General features: G+C 38.9%; 1 protein-coding gene across 8 annotated transcripts in view; it reads right to left on the reverse strand.

Annotated features, from left to right (window-relative positions):
* The window catches only part of TBC1D22A (TBC1 domain family member 22A), a 448,171-nt gene that overhangs the window by 416,360 nt on the left and 12,573 nt on the right, over positions 1-19,238 (reverse strand). For all 8 annotated transcript variants that reach the window (XM_037889077.2, XM_037889078.2, XM_037889080.2 and 5 more), the window contains 2 exons: positions 11,342-11,682; positions 10,004-10,183 (listed from right to left, as the gene is read on the reverse strand). In XM_037889077.2, the coding sequence (XP_037745005.2) occupies positions 10,004-10,183; positions 11,342-11,682 (521 nt within the window). The remainder of the gene's footprint in view (positions 1-10,003; positions 10,184-11,341; positions 11,683-19,238) is intronic.

A 19,238-nucleotide genomic window follows, 5' to 3' on the forward strand; every position in this document is an offset into this window, starting at 1 on the left:
CTGCCCCAAAAGGTTCTTGTGTGTAATATCATCATGGGATTCTATGTTGTGCCTGCACAGGTTCAGTGTGCAAGACCATCAGAAGCTAGTGGGGACATACGGACTAAAGTATTTTTAGCTCACTGAAAGTTGCTCTTCCCCACTCCATTTCATCCAGAGTGAGGAGTATAATCAAGTGTCTATCAAAGATTGGGTCAGACTGGGGCACAGATACAATGAATTGCTCAAAGTTCAATTCAAATAAAACCTGGGGCATTCATGAAAGTCCATCAGGACCCAAAATAATCTCAGCCAGATCGTCTATCTCCATCATTTATTAATGACGTTTGCTGTTTGTGGTGGATCCTGTTAGATTCCAGCTGCTTTGTGATGATCAAACAACAGCAGTAACCAAGACAGCTTTTTCCATGTAGTATCTCTTCTACTTACAATGTCACCTGAAAGTGAGAACAGGCATTCACATGGCACGTTTGTAGCTGGTATTGAAAGGTATTTACATGCCAGATATTCTAAACATTCGCATGCTGCTTCATGCTTAGGCCACCATTCCAGAGGATATGCTTCCATGCTGATGACACTTAAAAAAAATAATGCATTAATTAAATTTGTGACTGAACTCCTTGGGAGGATAATTGTAGGTCTCCTGCTTTGTTTTACCCACATTCTGCCATATATTTCATGTTATATGAATCTTAGATGATGACCAAGCACATGTTGTTCATTTTAAGAACACTTTCACTGCAGATATGACAAAACGCAAAAAAGGTACCAATGTGAGATTTCTAAAGATAGCTACAGTACTCGACCCAAGGTTTAAGAATCTGAAATTCCTTCCAAAACTCAGAGGGACAAGGTGTGTGAAACGCTTTCAGAAGTCTTAAAAGAGCAACACTCCGATGCAGAAACTACAGAACCTGAACCACCAAAGAAAAGAATCAGTCGTCTGCTGGTGGCATCTGACTCAGATGATGAAAACGAACATGCAGCGGGCCACACTGCTTTGGATCATTATCGAGCAGAAACACTCATCAGCATAGACATGTCCTCTGAAATGGTGGCTGAAGCATGAAGGGACATATGAATCTTTAGCACATCTGGCACATAAATATCTTGTGATGGTAGCTACAATAGTGCCATGCAAACACCTGTTCTGACTCTCGGTGACACTGTAAACAAGAAGTGGGCAGCATTACCTCCCGCAAAATGTGAACACACTTGTTTGTCTGAGCAATTGGCTGAACAAGAAGTAGGACTGAGTGGACTTGTAGGCTCTAAAGATTTTCCTTTATTTTTGAACGCGGTTATTTTTGTACATAATTCTACATTTGTAAGTTCAACTTTTAGGATACTCAGTACTTATAATGGGGGAATTGAAAAATACAATGTCTTATTTTTATACTGCAAATATTTGTAATCAAAAATATAAAGTGAGCACAGTACACTTTGTATTCTGTGTTGTAATTGAAATCAATATATTTGAAAATGTAGAAAACATCCAAAAATATTTAAATGGTATTCTATTATTGTTTAACAGTGCGATTAATCAAGATTAATTTTTTAAATGGCATGATTGATTGCAATTAATTTTAATCGCTTGACAGCCTTAATTAATATTCTGTCTTGATACCTAGCTTTCATATTGGTCCTGGAAATAAGGGTTGATTGTGCATTACATTTGAAAATGGAAGGTAAAGTGAAAAACCAAAATGAAGGCTAGAGGAACAACAGGAAGAAGAAACAGAAGAGGAGGAGAGTGAAAAAGTAAAATCAATGTAATCAAAGAAGCAATGCCAGATTTCAGATAATTAGCGGTAGGCAAACAGGGAATAGATCGGAAAAAGGTCACTCATGGCAGGCAAGACGAGGAATAGTCACATGGTTGGGTTAAATCCTGGGCTCCTTGAAGTTAATGACTAAATTCCCATTGACTTCAACGGCACCAGGGTTTCACCAAGACAGATAGGAAAAAGTAACTGGAATAAGAGATCCAATAATAAAATACAAGATGAAAAAAAAGTCAGATAAGAACAAGACAACCATTTCATCAGAAGAAACATGATGGAGGTTTATGTATTTTTAATACAGCCAAGAATATGGATGAATGGAGATTTCACCCGCCTACTGAGACAGACAGTGAACAATGCAGTAAGAGAAGAAATAAACCCAACAATAAATTTGTTGACACAGTAGAAAACACTTTTCCATAAAGCACTGCCCATTCTTTTTTAGAAAGTTATTATTTTGATTGAAGAGAGGAAATGAATTGAAGATTAAGGGATAGTGGACTATCTATGCAATAATTACGATACATTTGTAAATTAAAACGAAAGCGAAACCAAAAATAGGAGAAAGACAAGACTCAGTTTCAGTGACCCAAGTATTGATGAAGTTAAATGGGAAAAATTAAGCAAGAGAAAAGATAGAGAATGCAATGATTTCAAAGCTAAATTACTAAATCCTAAAGAGTAATATCTATTTATTTGCATCAGCCTTTTAGACATGGAAATACAAAAAACAAATCAAGAGTAAGAAGAGTAAACAACTGATCAAGAGACAAGGCCATTTTTCAGTAAGTCTGAACTAATTACTTTAGTGCAAATATTCTTCATTTCATAATTTTTTTATCATTTCATATCTAATTAAGATCTGGTTAAATACTAAAATCATTTGGTATCATCTGAAAATATTGTATTAAGTTGAAGGTTTGACCACTACTGTTCTGATTAAGCAGCCAACATTATCATTCACCATTACACTAAACAGATTTCTTAGGAAACATCTCACTAAAGTAGTCAGCTCAATTAAATGCATCCCAGTTAAGTAGATGATATAATATACACATCGGAAAATTAGGGAAATATCCAGAAAACTACAAACCATGATACTCACTTTTAAAACCATAACACTAATCCTCTTAAACATACTCAATACATGGGAAGTTATTTAAGGATAGTTAAAATAAAAATCCTTTCACAGATCCAGGCTATTTTAAAAGCAAAAGCTTCTCTGCAGTTTGATATAGTACTGACCTGCTAGATTAGTTCTGTGTATTAAGTGAAGGGACAAGCATGTTGAACAGATAATAAACTGACTTGAACATCAATGAGATGGGGTACTTCTGGATGGTAACAGTTTGAAAGAGAAATGATTAGCGGCATGCCACAAGGATCAGTGCTGGGACAGATTTTATTCACTTCATACTATTTATCGATGACCTGAAAGAAGGCATGCGTACCACAGTGATAAATTACAGATCAAAAACTGTAGAGGGCAATAAAATTCTAAATGACTTGGACAGACCACGACCACAGAGAGATAAATTGCATATGAAATTCAGTGCTGAGAAATTATAGATAATGAGGCTAAGAACAAACAAACAAAAAATCAAGTTAAAAGTTACTACATTTTTGCAATAACATTAGTTTAATTTTAAAAAAAAAAAGTTTTAAAGGACATAACATACCTTAATTCCAGACTACCATGTCAATGAACCATATAAAAGGGACAAGTAATATTTATGACAATCACTGTATTCTACTAGGATCAAATCTCCATCCTAGAATGTGTAAATATCTGTAAACATGAGACTGAATTCATTAGCAAGGAGGAAGTACCTTACTCACCAACTTACAGCTGCTGTGAAAGTCACGGAGGTCACAGAAAGTCACGGAACCTGTGACTTCAAGGACCTCTGTGACAGACTCGCAGCCTTAACTATTACTAAGGGGAGACCTGAGTTTAGGGGCCTTATCTCTGCTGGAATTCTTCCAAAGTTAATATACTAAGTTTTTGTCATCTTCCTTGATTAAAGATCATTATTCAATGGCAAAAAAAAAAAAAAAAAAAAAAACACCACCCCACACCTGTTATTGCAGAACTAAGGCTGTTTGGTTGTATGTCATCTCCTTGCACCACACTGAATTGAGCAAAAACTCAATCTTCGGAAAACCAGGAAATGCAGAGTTAAGGTTGCCCAGGTAATCTTAACTCTGCCCTCTTTCAGCAATTCCCAGTATGACCCATTAACACATACCTTCATTCCACCAACCCACAGTTGCCAAAACATACAAGCTCTTTGTCTCCTTTTCCACTCTCTCTCATAGGATTCTAGCTAATACAATTTAAGGACAAAAAAGGAACCAAAACAAAGTTGTCTACGCCACCTTCCCCCAGGTCCGCTAGACCTAGTAGTGGCCAGTGGGAATTATTTACTTACACTTCAGGGCAGTCAGAGTTTTACATGTACCTACATGAAATGGTGGAGGAAGTAGTTGGGCATACTCGAGAAAGGTATGTTTATGATATAAGGACATGTGTGGATTACTTTAAGGTGTGAGAAAGCTGTCATTATGATATGAAGGAGATCTGTATTTTGCACACTTGTGCAAGAGGACAGGGAAGATGTGTACCTTCAGGTTCCAGTATGCATCATTTCAATGCAGCATTGTGAAGGTTATCAGTAGCGGGGCTTCTGTTACACTGAGTGAAATAAAAGGATTCTAACGCTTTAACAAGAGTTAACGGAAACTGTAGGTTGAGATGGTATTCTGTGAAAAAGCAGAATATAGTTGTGAAAAAATTTAAAGTTGTTCTTAAATTGTACACATCGCATATTCTTTCTGAGGCAGTGGTTAAGTATGCTCAGGTATGCAAGGATCTGGAACCTAGCATCAAGAGCCAGTAAAAGTGTGTGCTATGTGTGTATTGAGGCATTGCTCAAAGAGAGAGTAGAGAGAAGGTAGCCTGGGCAACTTTTTTTTGATGCTTTAATCTTGGTCAGGCATGTCTATGCTACAAGTGCAACAAAGGCACAGCTGCAGTTATGCTGCTATAATGTAGACAAGTGCTAGAGTCACGGAAGGGGGTTTTCCGTTGTAGTAAATCCACCCCCTCAACTGGCAGAAGCTATGCTGACAGAAGGATTCTTCTGTTGACCTAGCAATGTCTTTTTCACACCCCAGAGAGACATAGCTAGATTAACCTAAGTTTTAGGCACAGACCAGGCCATAGATTGAAACCTGTAGGTGAGGGTGCATGTGCTGTAAAAGGAAATAACGAGCTTGTACATTTCAGCAACTATGGAGCCGGCAAGGTAAACGTATGCGTATTAACAGGGTGTATTGGAGCACCGCTGAAAGGCAGAGTTTGCATGGGCAATTTTAACTCTGCATTTCCTGGTTTTCAGAAGTTTTGAGTTTTGCTCAACTCAACATTCCACAAAGGGATGACATACTACCAAATTAGCCTTAACTATGCATTGATTAATTTGGGGGGGGGGGGGGGGAAATTAAAAAAAACCTAGGAAATTCAAAGAGGAAAAGATATGTTTTGGTAGGAATTAGCAGTCCATAGTATGTACCACAACTTGCATACCAAACCAAATCAGCCTGTAGTCAGCAGTCTCCTTGCTCTCCTGCAAACTTCTGCAACCTCGTGATCCAGTCATCTCCTTAGATCCACATATTGGCAATCATGGCAGTGCATATATTTCTTTTCCCTGAGCAATCAAGCTACTTGCACTGTCAGTTCCACACCTCGACACCGTGGGTCTCTGGAAACACCCATATTAATCTGCTCCAAAAATCAGGAAGTAACCACTTGATCCCCTCCCACTGATGCTAGTAAAATACAGATTCTCAAAACAACCAATCCAACGATTGCCTACCACTCCGTCCCCTCTCCCATCCAACCCCTTTGCAGCTACAAGCCCTCTTCCTGTCATCCCATCTCCCTCTTCCCCTGCAACACACATAGTCCTCCATCTCCAGCTCCTCCCCACCCAAAACACAAATTTTGGTTGCTGACTATTCTGCTGCGTTCCCAGTAATCCGCCCAATAAAGTAAATACATGTTATAACAGATAACTGGTAGAAAGTAACATGAGTTGTTAAAATCTTCATTGCACAGGCATACAAAGATTCAGACTAGAAACACCAGGGGTGGGATGTTCAGCATATGCAAAGGCATTGGCACATTCCCTCAAACTACCCAGGCAAGAAACGAAACTCAGGTTTTTCCCTTTATTGGTTCATATGCAATATGAAATCCTTCCAAACTGGACATCTACGCAAGCGAAGTAGTGAACACATTCCTAAGTACTGTTTACAGTTTGGGTCACTCAAAGATTTAGTGGGTGCCATGCACTCTCCATAACCCTCAACCTGGGAGAGCTGAGGAATGCAATAGGTTGGGATACAGTGTGATTGGAACGCACAGGCAGAACTAGGGCTGCAACGTTGTTGGGATGCACTGACAAAGCGGGCGGCTACCATGCCTACCCATCACCTGAGCCCCCAACCTGTCTGGCCATTGATCCCCATATAGTCCTCCCCCCATAACCTCCCACCCATCACTGCAACCCAAACCTCCTCTCCCCCATCCTTCCCAGGAAGCATTCACACGACTAATTCCCCCCCATCTCCCTCAAATACCCTGATTACGTTCCTCCCAATATAAGATGCCACCCATGACTCACAAATTACAGCAACATCCAGCCACTCAGTTCAAAACTCCTTTTGCCTTCAGTGAGGGCTTGTGATTAATTTATCCTTAATTGTGTTAACTAAAGTTCAAGCTTTCAAGAAGTCTGATTAGAGCCATCAATAGTACCTCTCAGTTCTACAGTACAAGACAGCAGAAGGCAACCATTTTTGGAGGTGGGCCTGTAACTCAGGAACCCCTGGGTCGAATAACCCCAAATTTGCATCACAAACACTACCTCACGCGGCATAGCACATTTCAAAACAATCTGGGTAAACATTTGGATTTTAGAGCACTTAGAGTCAAGTAAAGTACATAAAATGGAAGGAATGGATGCTTTTCTTGTATGGGTGCATGGATTTTACAATGTCTCCATTAGGACAGTGATCTTCAAAGTGTGACTGAAAGGATTTCAAGGGTAGTTATTCTATTTTGTGTTCTAGTTTGTTGATACTTATTTCTCCCATTATGATGGAAGCAAAAGCATTGAGATAAGAACATGTCTGTGTTGGATATTTGATAGTCTATTAGATAAACACTCAATTTTTCTGGAAGCTTTTTGTAAGAGCTTTTGGACTTCAGTTACAGGACAGCTTGCCTACAAAAGCAAATACAAATCTCATCCTGGAGCCTATTATCTGGCTCCACCACCACCTCTTTTTCAGCAATTTCCCTCAGCACAAAATTCTCTTGACTTTCCCAGAGTACTTTGGGTTTACATTTGACGTTCAAGAACACCTTTTAAAAAGGTTGTCATCGCTGCAACAGTGAGCTAAAAATTAGCATTTCCTACAACTCCCATCCCCAGAAAGTTCTGGTAGTCCTCTCCCAGAGTCAAATTGCATGTTGAAGTACGTTCCAGTAGTATTAACAGGGAGGTATACTACATAGAAATTAGAGTGTTACCAATAACGTATGAAAACTGATATTACCCATGTAAATTCTCTATCAGTAAAAAGACCCCAAAAAAATAACCACAGCTCTAGATTTATGAAGCAATGCTACTACCAATATCTGAGCTACAAACAAAAAATATTTATAAATTCACTATTGCTCTTAGTTTTAACTCACCCTTTTAATACTATGAAGTTACATTTATCAATTTAGCTTTGTAGAAACAAAGGAAGAATAGTTGTGAACACAGGTCCACGCTAATTAGACTGGATGAGGTGTCAAACAAAACTGCATTTGAGCAGATATGGAAAAAAGGAGTTAATCTTGATCCTGTTTAGTTCCAAGAAAAAAATATTGAGAAACTATTCAATTCCTTTACACGTAGAAAGCAAACAACATATCTGTATTTCCTATTTCTACATTTATAATGGGAAAAAGGTAAAAGTATTATTTTTTCAAGTTTAAAAAAGTTCAACAGGAAAGAACAAGAATCAAGTTTTACTTATGATTATATGGACGCAACTCCCATTGAAATCAGTATGACTGCACTAGTGTAACAGCAACAAAGCAGAATTTGGCCTCAAACATTGAAGCTATTTGTGCTATTCATAACATATTAAACTACAGGAATATGGCCAGTATGTTGACTGTATGGGGAAATATTCAATGCACACAGGCATTCACATGAGTATGTGTCTGATTATGTTGTCAGAGTTAAATAGATAAGGCTAAATTTTAAAAAGTTCCAATACTCATTTTATAATCTTACGTCTCTTATTAGAATACTCTGTTTTAAATAGGAAATGTATGATTGTATGACTGTTAAGGCCTATAGCAACTGCATAGCTCATGAAGTTATTACTGTTGTCTATATAATGCACTCTAAAAAGAAATATTAGTTCTGGCACCTTTTAATTTAGTTACAATAGAATTTAAAATGTCCAAAGATGTTACGTGTTCATTTCATATTGATCTGCTTGTAATGCTGCTGCTTTTTATTCTGTTACTTTGTGGGCATCAAGTCTCTTGTATTAATCTATGATAGAAGAGGGGGAAAAAAACCAAACATCATGACTTTGACTGAACAGAATACTTCTATACTGCAGAAGTTTGAAGAATATGAAGCCTAACAGCACATTAAGATTTTCTATCGGGGTCTTGGTCCATGATTAGGGCTTCTAGGGGGCTACAGTAATACAAAGAAATAAAATAAATAAGAAGAATAAGAACAACAAAAGTATCAAAAGTCTGCTAAGCACTTGATAGGTAAAAGAAAAACCCTCACAGCAAAGTCTTTAAGCTCTAGATGTGGGTACAGTAGGCGGGAAAAAATAATGAAAAAAGGATTAAAGAAACTATTTTCAAAAGATGCTAGTACCTGCAACTCCCATCAAAAATCATTTATCCCGGGACCTCTAAAATAGTCAGCACATGGCTGCAAAGGAAGGCAGTGGAAGAACTGGGATTAGCAATCAGGGGCCAGTCAACTCAGGAACTGCAAACATACATTTCTCATTGCTTTCAACAAGAGTTGCATGCACACATCTTCCAGGATGACCCAATTTAACATATTCCCAGTTCCATTCTTATTTTTTTATTTTTGCCAAAGAATTTAATCAACTTCTCCGGGTGCAGTATAATCTTTCTAGCCTCTTTAGAGGCTTACTTTTCTATCTTGGCAATTAAAATGAACCTCAGTGATTCTGTTACCACTCTCCATATACTGAAAATGGCTATGACTTTGGAGAAGCCCTTAAGACATAGCTGACTACTACATTTCCTATAGCCTGGAACTCCAGGAGTTGGTGCTGAGATGTGAACAACTGGAAGACCTCTTGCTCACGTTGTATGATAATTATTTCAGTAAATTCATCTTCATTTTTTTGTGCATTAAGTTACAGAAACAAGAGCACTGTCAGATATTAGTGCAACATATATAAAAAATGGTACTGGTATGCTAGATACTATCTACTATTAGTCCTTGAACATAAAGCATGCTCATATGAAAGACATATAATGATATTTTGATACTATATAGCATTTCACTTCTTGACTCCTTTTCCCATTTACACGAGTTTGGATGTACCCACGATTCTTCCAGTTGATGGCACAAGTTCATTGGTCTTGGAGTTACAATCCATTTCTCTTCAATCTTTTCTTGACATAGAGCAATCTTTTTTTTTCTTACGTTCATCCTATTTTTAAGTGTCAAATACCACCTGAATTATGCTTTCCAATATCCAATCTACCCTCTATCTTCAGTCTATCATTTGTTTCCACAAGTTATTGCAATAAAAAATACTCCACGAGTTATTTGGACGTATAGTGAAATAAATACTGCAAGGAGGACAGGGCAGATCAAAAAAGCCACATTATACCAGATAACAGAAGAATTTAAAACATTTTGATGTACACCAACTGTATACTACAAGCATTAGAACAAGATCACAATTGCATCTTAAAATTCTCAACTCAGCCAGTTCAAAACTGGAAACACTTTAAGTGATTAGGAGAGCAACTGTAAATTCTCACCCACATTATATAATATGGTATGTCAAACTGACAAAATAATAAAAGTAAGAGTTCTTCTGTTAAAATCCACATTGTTTTTATTTTTTCATTTACTTACCCAGATTTGTATTAGGACCAGCAAGTAGTTGCTTAAATTTGTCTAATCTGAATGCCTCTCTTTCAGTTAGTGCCGGAGTAGCTGAGGTATCATGGTCTGCCACTTCACCCTCTAATGGATCTGCTGGAGCATGTGGAAGGGACTGTGACCTCTGCATGGAAGAATTTTCACTAACACACTCTACAACAGAAAAAGGAGAGTATTATTAAAGACCCCCTAATTCAGAGATTCTCTGGAAGTCAATTTAGGCCACATGTAATCTGTTCTACACTATGACTCCAATCAATTTTAAAAATAGAATCTTGGGGGAAGTTTCCCCAGTGTAGACCAAGCCAGCAGTCTCAACTGCAGATGGCTTCTTAGATTTAGGAAAATCAGAGTTTTTCCTCCAGGACTCACAAGACCTTCAATAGAGCACATCAGTCTGGGATGTCATACCTCAAAGGTTAAGGCCCATTTAATTATTTATTGGACCCAACTATAAAGACCAGTATACTGCTGAAAGCAGTCTTTCGCAACTGTTGCGGAGATAGTGGAAAAAAAACATAGCTCCAGTTATTTAAAAGACCACCATGCATGATATACATTCCAAGTCAGTTGAGGTTGCACTGCTTCAGAGGAGTTCTGCCCTGCCCTGTGCCCCCTCCCCATCATCTACAATTTAACAAAATTTTAAAACATCAACCTTAACAGATAACCAAAAAAAAAAAAAATACCACAAGATAAGTTTTTATAGGAGTCTCCAAACTATATCTAAGCACATAAAGTTTTATATTTCTATATATATAAATAAAAACTTTATCCTCACAACCCACCTGTGAGGCCCAAGAGAGTTACAACATTTTACAGATGAGTTAATTGACAGACTCAGTAAGGAAATATGGTGCAATTAGAAAAAGGGAGGAATGGAAATACGGGGTAGGTAGAACTAGGCTTTGACCTTTCCTTTTAATGAAACTTTAGGCTGTCTATAAAACAAATAGAATTTTAAAACCTTTTGTCTGAGCTGCATCTTAACTGCAAATTTTACCCAAAAAAGTAAATATTTTATAACCAGTCCTGAAACCATCTTGATTCAGTTGACCACTTTACTAAACTCAAAGATTCAATTTAAAGCACCTCATTGCTAGTGTAACAGTTTGAAAACAAGAAACATCTTGTTATCTCACGCCAACATTTTAAAGCTTGTTTTGACATGCCAGGTCCCTTTCATTAATTCGTGTTCACCATCAATATTTTTTCTTGTGGTATTAAGTTTTAAAATCGACACTACAAGTGTTTAGCATTTTGAAGCCTCTAAAATTCAGACTTCAGCATCATTTTCATATCTTATCATACCTGCAGAACTTGACGTATGACTTTCACTGACTGACTTAACCAGCCTGTTGTCACCATACGCCACTGAAGGCGATTCTGAAAATGGCACTGGTTTGTCTTCCTGTAGCTGTTCCTCCTGCAGTTTATGCTGTTCTTGTAGCTTGCTGTGATTCTGAATTACTTTGTTAGCCGTTTCCATGACTACATCTGTATTTAAACTTTCAGCTGCCATTGCTAAGAGTTCATCATCATCATCCCCAAGATCCCAAGCATCACTTGTGTTACTTTCAAATTCTTGGAAGGTACTGACTTTCTTCAATTTCACAGGAGTTGTTGGCGGCTTGGATGCTGGTTTTATCAAGCTGTTAAAAACAAAAAACACAACAGAACACACAGTTAAGTGTAACTTGTTTATCAGCAGTAAGAGCACTAGTGAACAAAGCCAAGAGGGGGAAAACAGTCACATTTTAAATCAGCCCAAAGATGGTCAAAGACGCAAGTGGCAGTTGGCATATAATTGTCACTGACTTTCAGTCGGAGCTGGGCATCTAAGTGTATGGCTACAAAGCAAAAAAACCCACAACAGCGAGTCTGAGAACCTGGGTCAACTGACTCAGGCTCAAGCCGCAGGTACTAAAGATAGCAGTATAGATGTTTGGACTTGGGCTGATGAAGAGGTGGAGTTAAGGACGCTACTGAGCAGGTGATTCAAGTCATGGAGGAGCAAACACAGATGCTGAAAGCCTTAATGCTGCTGCAGACTGAGCAGATGAGGGCCCATCCTCCACTGCAGCACATTCAGAACTCTTTTCCGGGCCTCCCCAAAACCACTCACAGAGTCCTTTCTGCTTTCCACAAGTTCTCAATTTCCCGTTCACTCCACCCCCTCAGACAACTTTCAAAATGATAGCTGGACCTACACAGAGTTTTGAAAGTCTGCTCTTCCCTTGTACCTCCTTTCGGAAATAAAAGCCAAGTTTTTGAACGATAACTAACCTTTATTTGTGTCCTACAAATTGAGATAGCAAGCACTACCAAGACATACACAAGCAGTTTAATCATTTGCTTACTGGAATTGAAGGCCCCAAATTTCACAATTGCTTCCTATGAAAACTAGATGCAACACTACAGTACCAATCACAGAGATATATATGACTTTTTCAAAAAGGGTTGCCTCAAAGCCTCCCTCATTCAAATTGCCCCTCTGATAGCCCTGGTATCTGGCTGCTCAAAATCAGCCAAGCGGTCTGCCTCAGCACTCCACCCCTGAGCAAACCTTTCACCCTTAGCTTCACAAATATTATGCAACATACAAAATGTGGCTATGACCACAGGTATATTACCCTCATTGAAGTCTAATCTGCCAAAGGCATCGCCAGTGCACATTTTATCTGTCAAAGGCACATTCCACAGTCACCTGCACCTACTCAGCCTGTTGTTGAACTACTCCTGACTGCTATCCAGATTTCCAGTGTAACGTTTTATGAGCCATAGTTGTAAGGGGCATGCTGGGGCTCCCAGGATCACTATGGGCATTTCAACATCCCCCACTGTAATCTTCTGGTCTGGAAAGAAAGTCCCACTTGCATCTTTCTATACAGGCAGGTGTTCTTGAAGATACGTGCGTCATGCACCTTCCCGGACCACCCGGTGTTGATGTCAGTGAAACGCCCACGGTGATCCACAAGCGCCTGTAACACCACGGAGAGGTACCCCTTCCTATTGATGTACTGTGGTCTGGTGCTCAAATTGGAATGTGTGTGCCATCTATTGCCCCTCCACTCTTAGGGAAATCCATTTCTGCAAAGCTGGCTGCTATTTCATGCACATCTCTCAGAGTCAAGGTCCTTCGTAGCAAAATGCAATTAATTGCCCTGCACGCTTGCATTAACGCAGCCCCAGTGGTTAACTTCCCTACTCCAAATTGATTTGCGACCAACTGGTAGCAGTCTGGAGTCGCAAGCTTCCACATTGCGATTGCCACGCACTTCTCTACCAACAGGACAACTCTCATTCTGGTGTCCTTGCGCCACAGTGCTCGGGCGAGCTCCACACACAGTTTCAAGAAGGTGGCTTTCTGCAGCCGAAAGTTCTGTTGCCACTGCTCATCATCCCAGACTGCATGACAATGTGATCCCACCACTCAGTGCTTGTTTCCCCAAGTCCAAAAGCGATGGTCATGTGCAGCTGTTCCATGAATGCCAAAACAAATCTAAAGTTGCTCCTATCCATATCACACACCATATCAGGCAACTGGGAGTCTTGTTCAGTTTGGAACTTCATGATTAACTGCACAGCCATTCATGTTGTTTTAATGACGGTTATCAGAGGATAGGAGAGCAGTGAGGGATCCATCCCTTCACACAAAGATGCCAGGGTGCACAGCAAACAAGGGCTCTTGAAAAATATCATGAAAGAAAGCCGAAAGCCCATGGAATGCCAGGACGGAAAACAATGAATCATAGGTAGGTACCCACAGTACACTGGGGCACTATCATCGACAGTGTGAGCAACTGTGGATGCACTCTGCCGACAGAGGGAGCAAGTATGAACATGCAATATCGATTTTTATTATAGTGCTTTTTGAGTGTTGACATAACTTTTGTTGACAAAACTCTGTAGTGCAGACAACGCCTTACACTTAGATTGCAAGCTCTGTGGACAAGAGACCATATTTTTATTCTTTTTTTCTTTAGCACCTGACATAATAAGGTCCCGGCTCATAAATAATAAGCATGTGTGACATGACTCTTTTAAAAGTGCTACAATACCACTAATGCCGAAATGCTTACATAAAACTAAAATTTCTATCAAAAACAAATTGTTTATCTGCATTTTGGGATAAAACATTACTACTACTAAAAGCATAGGGATAATTGTTTCACAGAAATTCATCCACTCCTGCTACTTAATCTGTGATATTACAATTGTCTCAACTACTGTAACTATCTCCACAACAGAAAAGATTAGGATTCACAGGAGGAACAAGTAGTAAGGACAGATAAATGAAGCAAGAGATCTTCTCTGAAGGGGGAATTGTACAGGAAAAAACACAGGACATGGCTAGTCTGCACAGTGGTATTCTTCACAAATGCACAACATGCTCCAGAAGAATGATGAAAATCAAAAGCACTTCTTGTACTTAGGGAAACACAAGCATGAAAACAAAAATCTCAGTATAAACACAAATCAGGACACTCTGCTACAGCTTTCTGTATTCTTCTTATTACTGAAAAGTTGTCCCCTTCTTATATTAGTCAATCTTCCTGTTTACACTATTAGAGACATAAGGTGCGAGAGATAATATCTTTTATTGGACCAACATCTGTTGATGAGATTCTTGTCTCTCACCAACAGAGCAAGCTTGATAATTAGCAAAATGGCAATGAAATTAGGAAACATTTGTTAAAATTAGATTCATTCTTAACATTATGTGAGAAAGTAGCATAAAAGCAGCATTAGAAATCAGAAATTATGCATACAAGGGTTAGGAAATTCTAAAAGTTAAGATTTCCCTCACAACTGTCACTTGGCCACACTGCACAATATAAAAACAACAACAACTTGAAGGTACTTCTTGTCAACCCCTATCCTGAGGTGAATAAACCAAGGCCAAGGAAAAGTAGAGTTCTAAGGAGAAAGAAGCAGCTTTAGTACGGACATCTGAAGTGAACATGCTCCAACAGAGCGCACTGTTAAATTGAGCTTAATTCTTAGGCCAACAGTGCCACTGCTGGCCTTTCTCCTCCCACCCCAACCCATTTTCTCTCTACTGTATTCACTCTTTTACCAAAACTTCTTTCCTCTATAAAGGTCAACAAGACTTTTAGCCCAATATAACATCAACATATTTTTGCTTACACTGTGTATCAAAACCAAATTGGAACAAAGTAAATAAGAAACAGGATACATGATAGGGATTATGGAGTCAAAATCTGGAGGGAGGGAAATGGAAAATAGGTCAAAGATATTTTTTTTAAAATTAAGTTCCCCTTTCACATGATTCACAGCCATATATTCTTGCTTTGACTGTTGAGCACTTCATTTCTCAGCCTTAATGTTATACTAACAATGTCTTGCACCTAGTTTCTGTTTTAACAGGAAGAGACAAGACTGAAGCTATTTATTTTATTGAGCTCATTAACTCCTTGAATTGGAGTGACATGATAGGCCTATGAAGTATAGAAGCTCAAATGAAGTAAGGTGTTCTTAGAAGCATCCAAACCAAACAGCATGTGAAAACTGCTCACTTTTAACATTCCAAATTTAAGAACTACTGGCCTAATTCGTCTCAGTTTTGGATTATGTAGTCTGAGGAAGTGACTAAGAAAGAATAAGAGAAGTGAAATTTCTAGCTACAGTCATCTGACTAACCTAAAGATAGCTTTTTTCAATGTGAGCTGCCTTCACTTGGTAGCCAGCTGAAGTTCTTCCCATTCTGAGGGAATTTGATTATTTTGTGAATACATAAATCAGATGAATTTGGGCCAAACTGTTTGCTACTGAGGTTGTGGAGTGGATTCTGGAGAAGACGTCTTCTGTTTTCTCTGGTTACTCGTAGGCCACCAATGCTCACTGAGATACGAGAGGCATTAGAAGTATTTCATTCCACAGTCTCTTATTAGGATGTGTCTCGCTCCTGGTTGGTGCAAGCTAGTAGGGAAGCATTGTGTCCAATACTGGTGGAGACTATCAACATCTCCATTAAGGAGAGTGGGTTGCCAGCTTCACTTAAGCTTTTGTGCAGCCTCTGCTCCAGAAACCAATGCTGGAAGCTCACAGTGTAGCTAACTACCTATCGTCCAGTATCCAACTTTCCATAGTTGGTCAAGACGTCGGGTGAAGTTGTAAAGTGTTCCATCTCATCTCATCTCCTGGAGCTACTAGGAAAGTTAAACCAGACGGCATGGTTGCAATGCTTTCAGTATACTGATAATACCCAGCTCTCTCTGTCTGTCACTTAATGCAATCACAGCTGTTAAACATCTAGCCCAACATCTGTGGGAGACAGCTGGTGCTCCTTAATGCCTCAAACTGAAACTCAATCAGGGTAAACATGAGAGAAAGCAAATGGGTTGGAGGAAGCAACCCAAAGACATGGTATCCCCCACAGATAAGGGCACATATGTATCATATGTTTTAATTATAAGAGTTTATAATATTGGGTTATTGGATTCCCCAGCTGCCGTTAGTCATATAGAGATAAAATTCATGCACTATTTTTTATTTCAGAGTTGCAGCCATGTTAGTCCGTATCCGCAAAAATAAAAGGAGTACTTGTGGCACCTTAGAGACTAACAAATTTATTTGAGCATAAGCTTTTGCTCAAATAAATTTGTTAGTCTCTAAGGTGCCACAAGTACTCCTTTTATTTTTTATTTGTCTACCGAAGATACTTCAAGAATTTCTGACAGATGTAGAGCTTGTTAGATATAATCCATGCCTTTGTCACCCTCAAGATTAGATTACCATACTGCACCCTATATGGGCTACATCTTAAATCAACTCAGAAACTCACACTAGTGCAGCATACACATGGCAGCCTGTTTCTTAAATGGCATTTCTTGGTGGAAATATGTGAAACCAGTGCTCTGTGATCTGCCATGGCTGTGTATTAGTTTGTGAGTGTAGATTAAAAGGTAGCGGTTTTGAGCTATTAAACCCTAAATGGCTTAAAGCTTGTCTGCTTGAGAGACAGTATCTCTCTCTCCCCCCCAACCTTGTGTGCTATATTGCCACAGCTCTGATGATCAGAGGCACTGAGCAAGAGCTCCCTTGTTTAAGAGAGGAGCTACCAGTAGAAAAGTTTCCATGAGAGCTGTTCAGCATTGCCCACATTAGTGTACAAGTCTGTTGGCCAGCAGGTCCCACTACAAGGCTTATTTACTTGGGCTTTGCAGAATGGAGTGGTGGAAGCCTGTGTAGGGATAAGGAATTTGACACAGTTTGCTTTAGCTTGTATATATTCTCCTTATTAATGCCTGAATGTAGTGAATAGAACTCGAAAAATGGCAATACCAATGCCAAATTAGAAAGAAAACAGTACCATTACCACCTACGTAGAACCTAATCTCCTTTTTTCACCCCTACATTGACCTTGAAGTTCACTACATAGCTGCTTGTATTTGGGACATTTGATCAGACTATGGACTTAATTTTGAAGTCTCAGGGAAGTTTTAATTTGAGTTCTTATGTGAACCAGAATTAAATGCAAAAGCAACTAGATTTTTAACTCAAACCACTTGATATGCTCACTAGCTTGTTAGTAACTTGCAAATGGTACTTTTAAGAATGCAGAAAAAGAAGTTTTTTCCCCCCCTTGGCTAACAATGCAATCCATCTGCCATACTACATTCTGTTATATTACGACATTTAATAGAACATAAAAATCCTACAGAAGCCTGAAACAAGACAGTCTCAACTGCTTTTGTGGAAATTATCAACAGTTCTGTGCTATTGCTGATGAAGCAGTCATAGGTGCCTATGTTCAGTTTACAATATTTGGCATTCCTAGGAAGTCCATACTCAAAATATAAAATTAATACTGTTTTCAATTACTATTTGGAACTTTCCTTTTTTTCCCCCCCCATTAAAGATGAGACAATTGTATTTTTTAAACCAAAAGCCAGCTAATGTCTATTTGTCTAATAAGTCTTAGGACTTGCAAGGATGTTGAAAAATCTTTTTAATGCTTTTAATTCACAAGAGCGAGAACATTTTTAAATTATATTAAATGCACTGAGTCTATGTCTACATTATGACGTAAGTCAGCAAAACTTATGTCGCTCAAGATTGTGAATATTTCTTCCCTCAGGCGACATAAGTTCCGCAGACATAACGCTGTGCACACAAGTGCTTATGTTGGTGTGAGAACGTCTCCCATTAACATAGCTTAAGTCGCTTGCAGAGGTGGGTTGTTTTTTTTTTATGCTGATGGGAGAGAGCTCTACCATCAGCATAGAGTGTCTTCACCAGCTATATCAGTATAGCTGCACCACTGCAGCGCTGTACGTATAGACATCACCTAAGAGTTTTGGTGCTGTTAGACTTGGCAAGGAATTTTTTCTGTTTTATCATGGCCATGGATCTAGTCAAACAGAAAGACTCCAATTTCAGGAGTATTATTTTATCCAAATACTCCTATCACCTGAGACATTGATAATAATATATAATGGAAAAGTTAAAAAAAAAGTCCATCAGCAATTCTTAGATCAGGGGTTCTCAAACTAGGAGTTGGGACCCTTCAGGGGGTCATGAGGCTATTACATGGGGGTTCATGAGCCATCAGCCTCCACCCCAAACCCTGCTTTGCCTCCAGCATTTAAAATGGTGTTAAAAGTGTTTTTAATCTATAAGGGGGCGGGCGGGGGGGGTCGCACTCAGGGGCTTGCTGTGTGAAAGGGGTCACCAGTATAAAAATCTGACAACCCCTGTCTTAGATAATATGGAAGGTTATCTTCCGCCCTATCATCTAGTCCTTTCTTACATCAAATCCCTAATCAAGTTAGTTCCTCTTTCATAGTAATGGGACTATTCTTCTCGTTTGATTTGTGTAAACACCATGACTGCCAGGTTAAAAAAAAAAAAGTTAACTGTCAGACCAACCTTGCTCTCTACAGACTGCATATCAATGGTCTTGTGTGCCTGAAATCTGAACTACTTTGGGAACACCTTCTAGGTCTGCAATAGAATCATACAGCAGAGTAGCATGAAGAAGAAGGGATCATGAAATATCTCATTGTGCTTTTCCCATTTCTATGACAGAATACGTAAGATAGTAAATGAAGGACACATAGAGGTGTGGCAAGGTTCCCTCCCCACTCTGAACTCTAGGGTACAGATGTGGGGACCTGCATGAAAACCTCCTAAGCTTACTTTTACCAGCTTAAGTTAAAACTTCCCCAAAGTACAAACTATT

Source organism: Chelonia mydas, chromosome 1 (genome assembly GCF_015237465.2).
Source record: "Chelonia mydas isolate rCheMyd1 chromosome 1, rCheMyd1.pri.v2, whole genome shotgun sequence".
Taxonomy (NCBI): Eukaryota; Metazoa; Chordata; order Testudines; family Cheloniidae; genus Chelonia; species Chelonia mydas.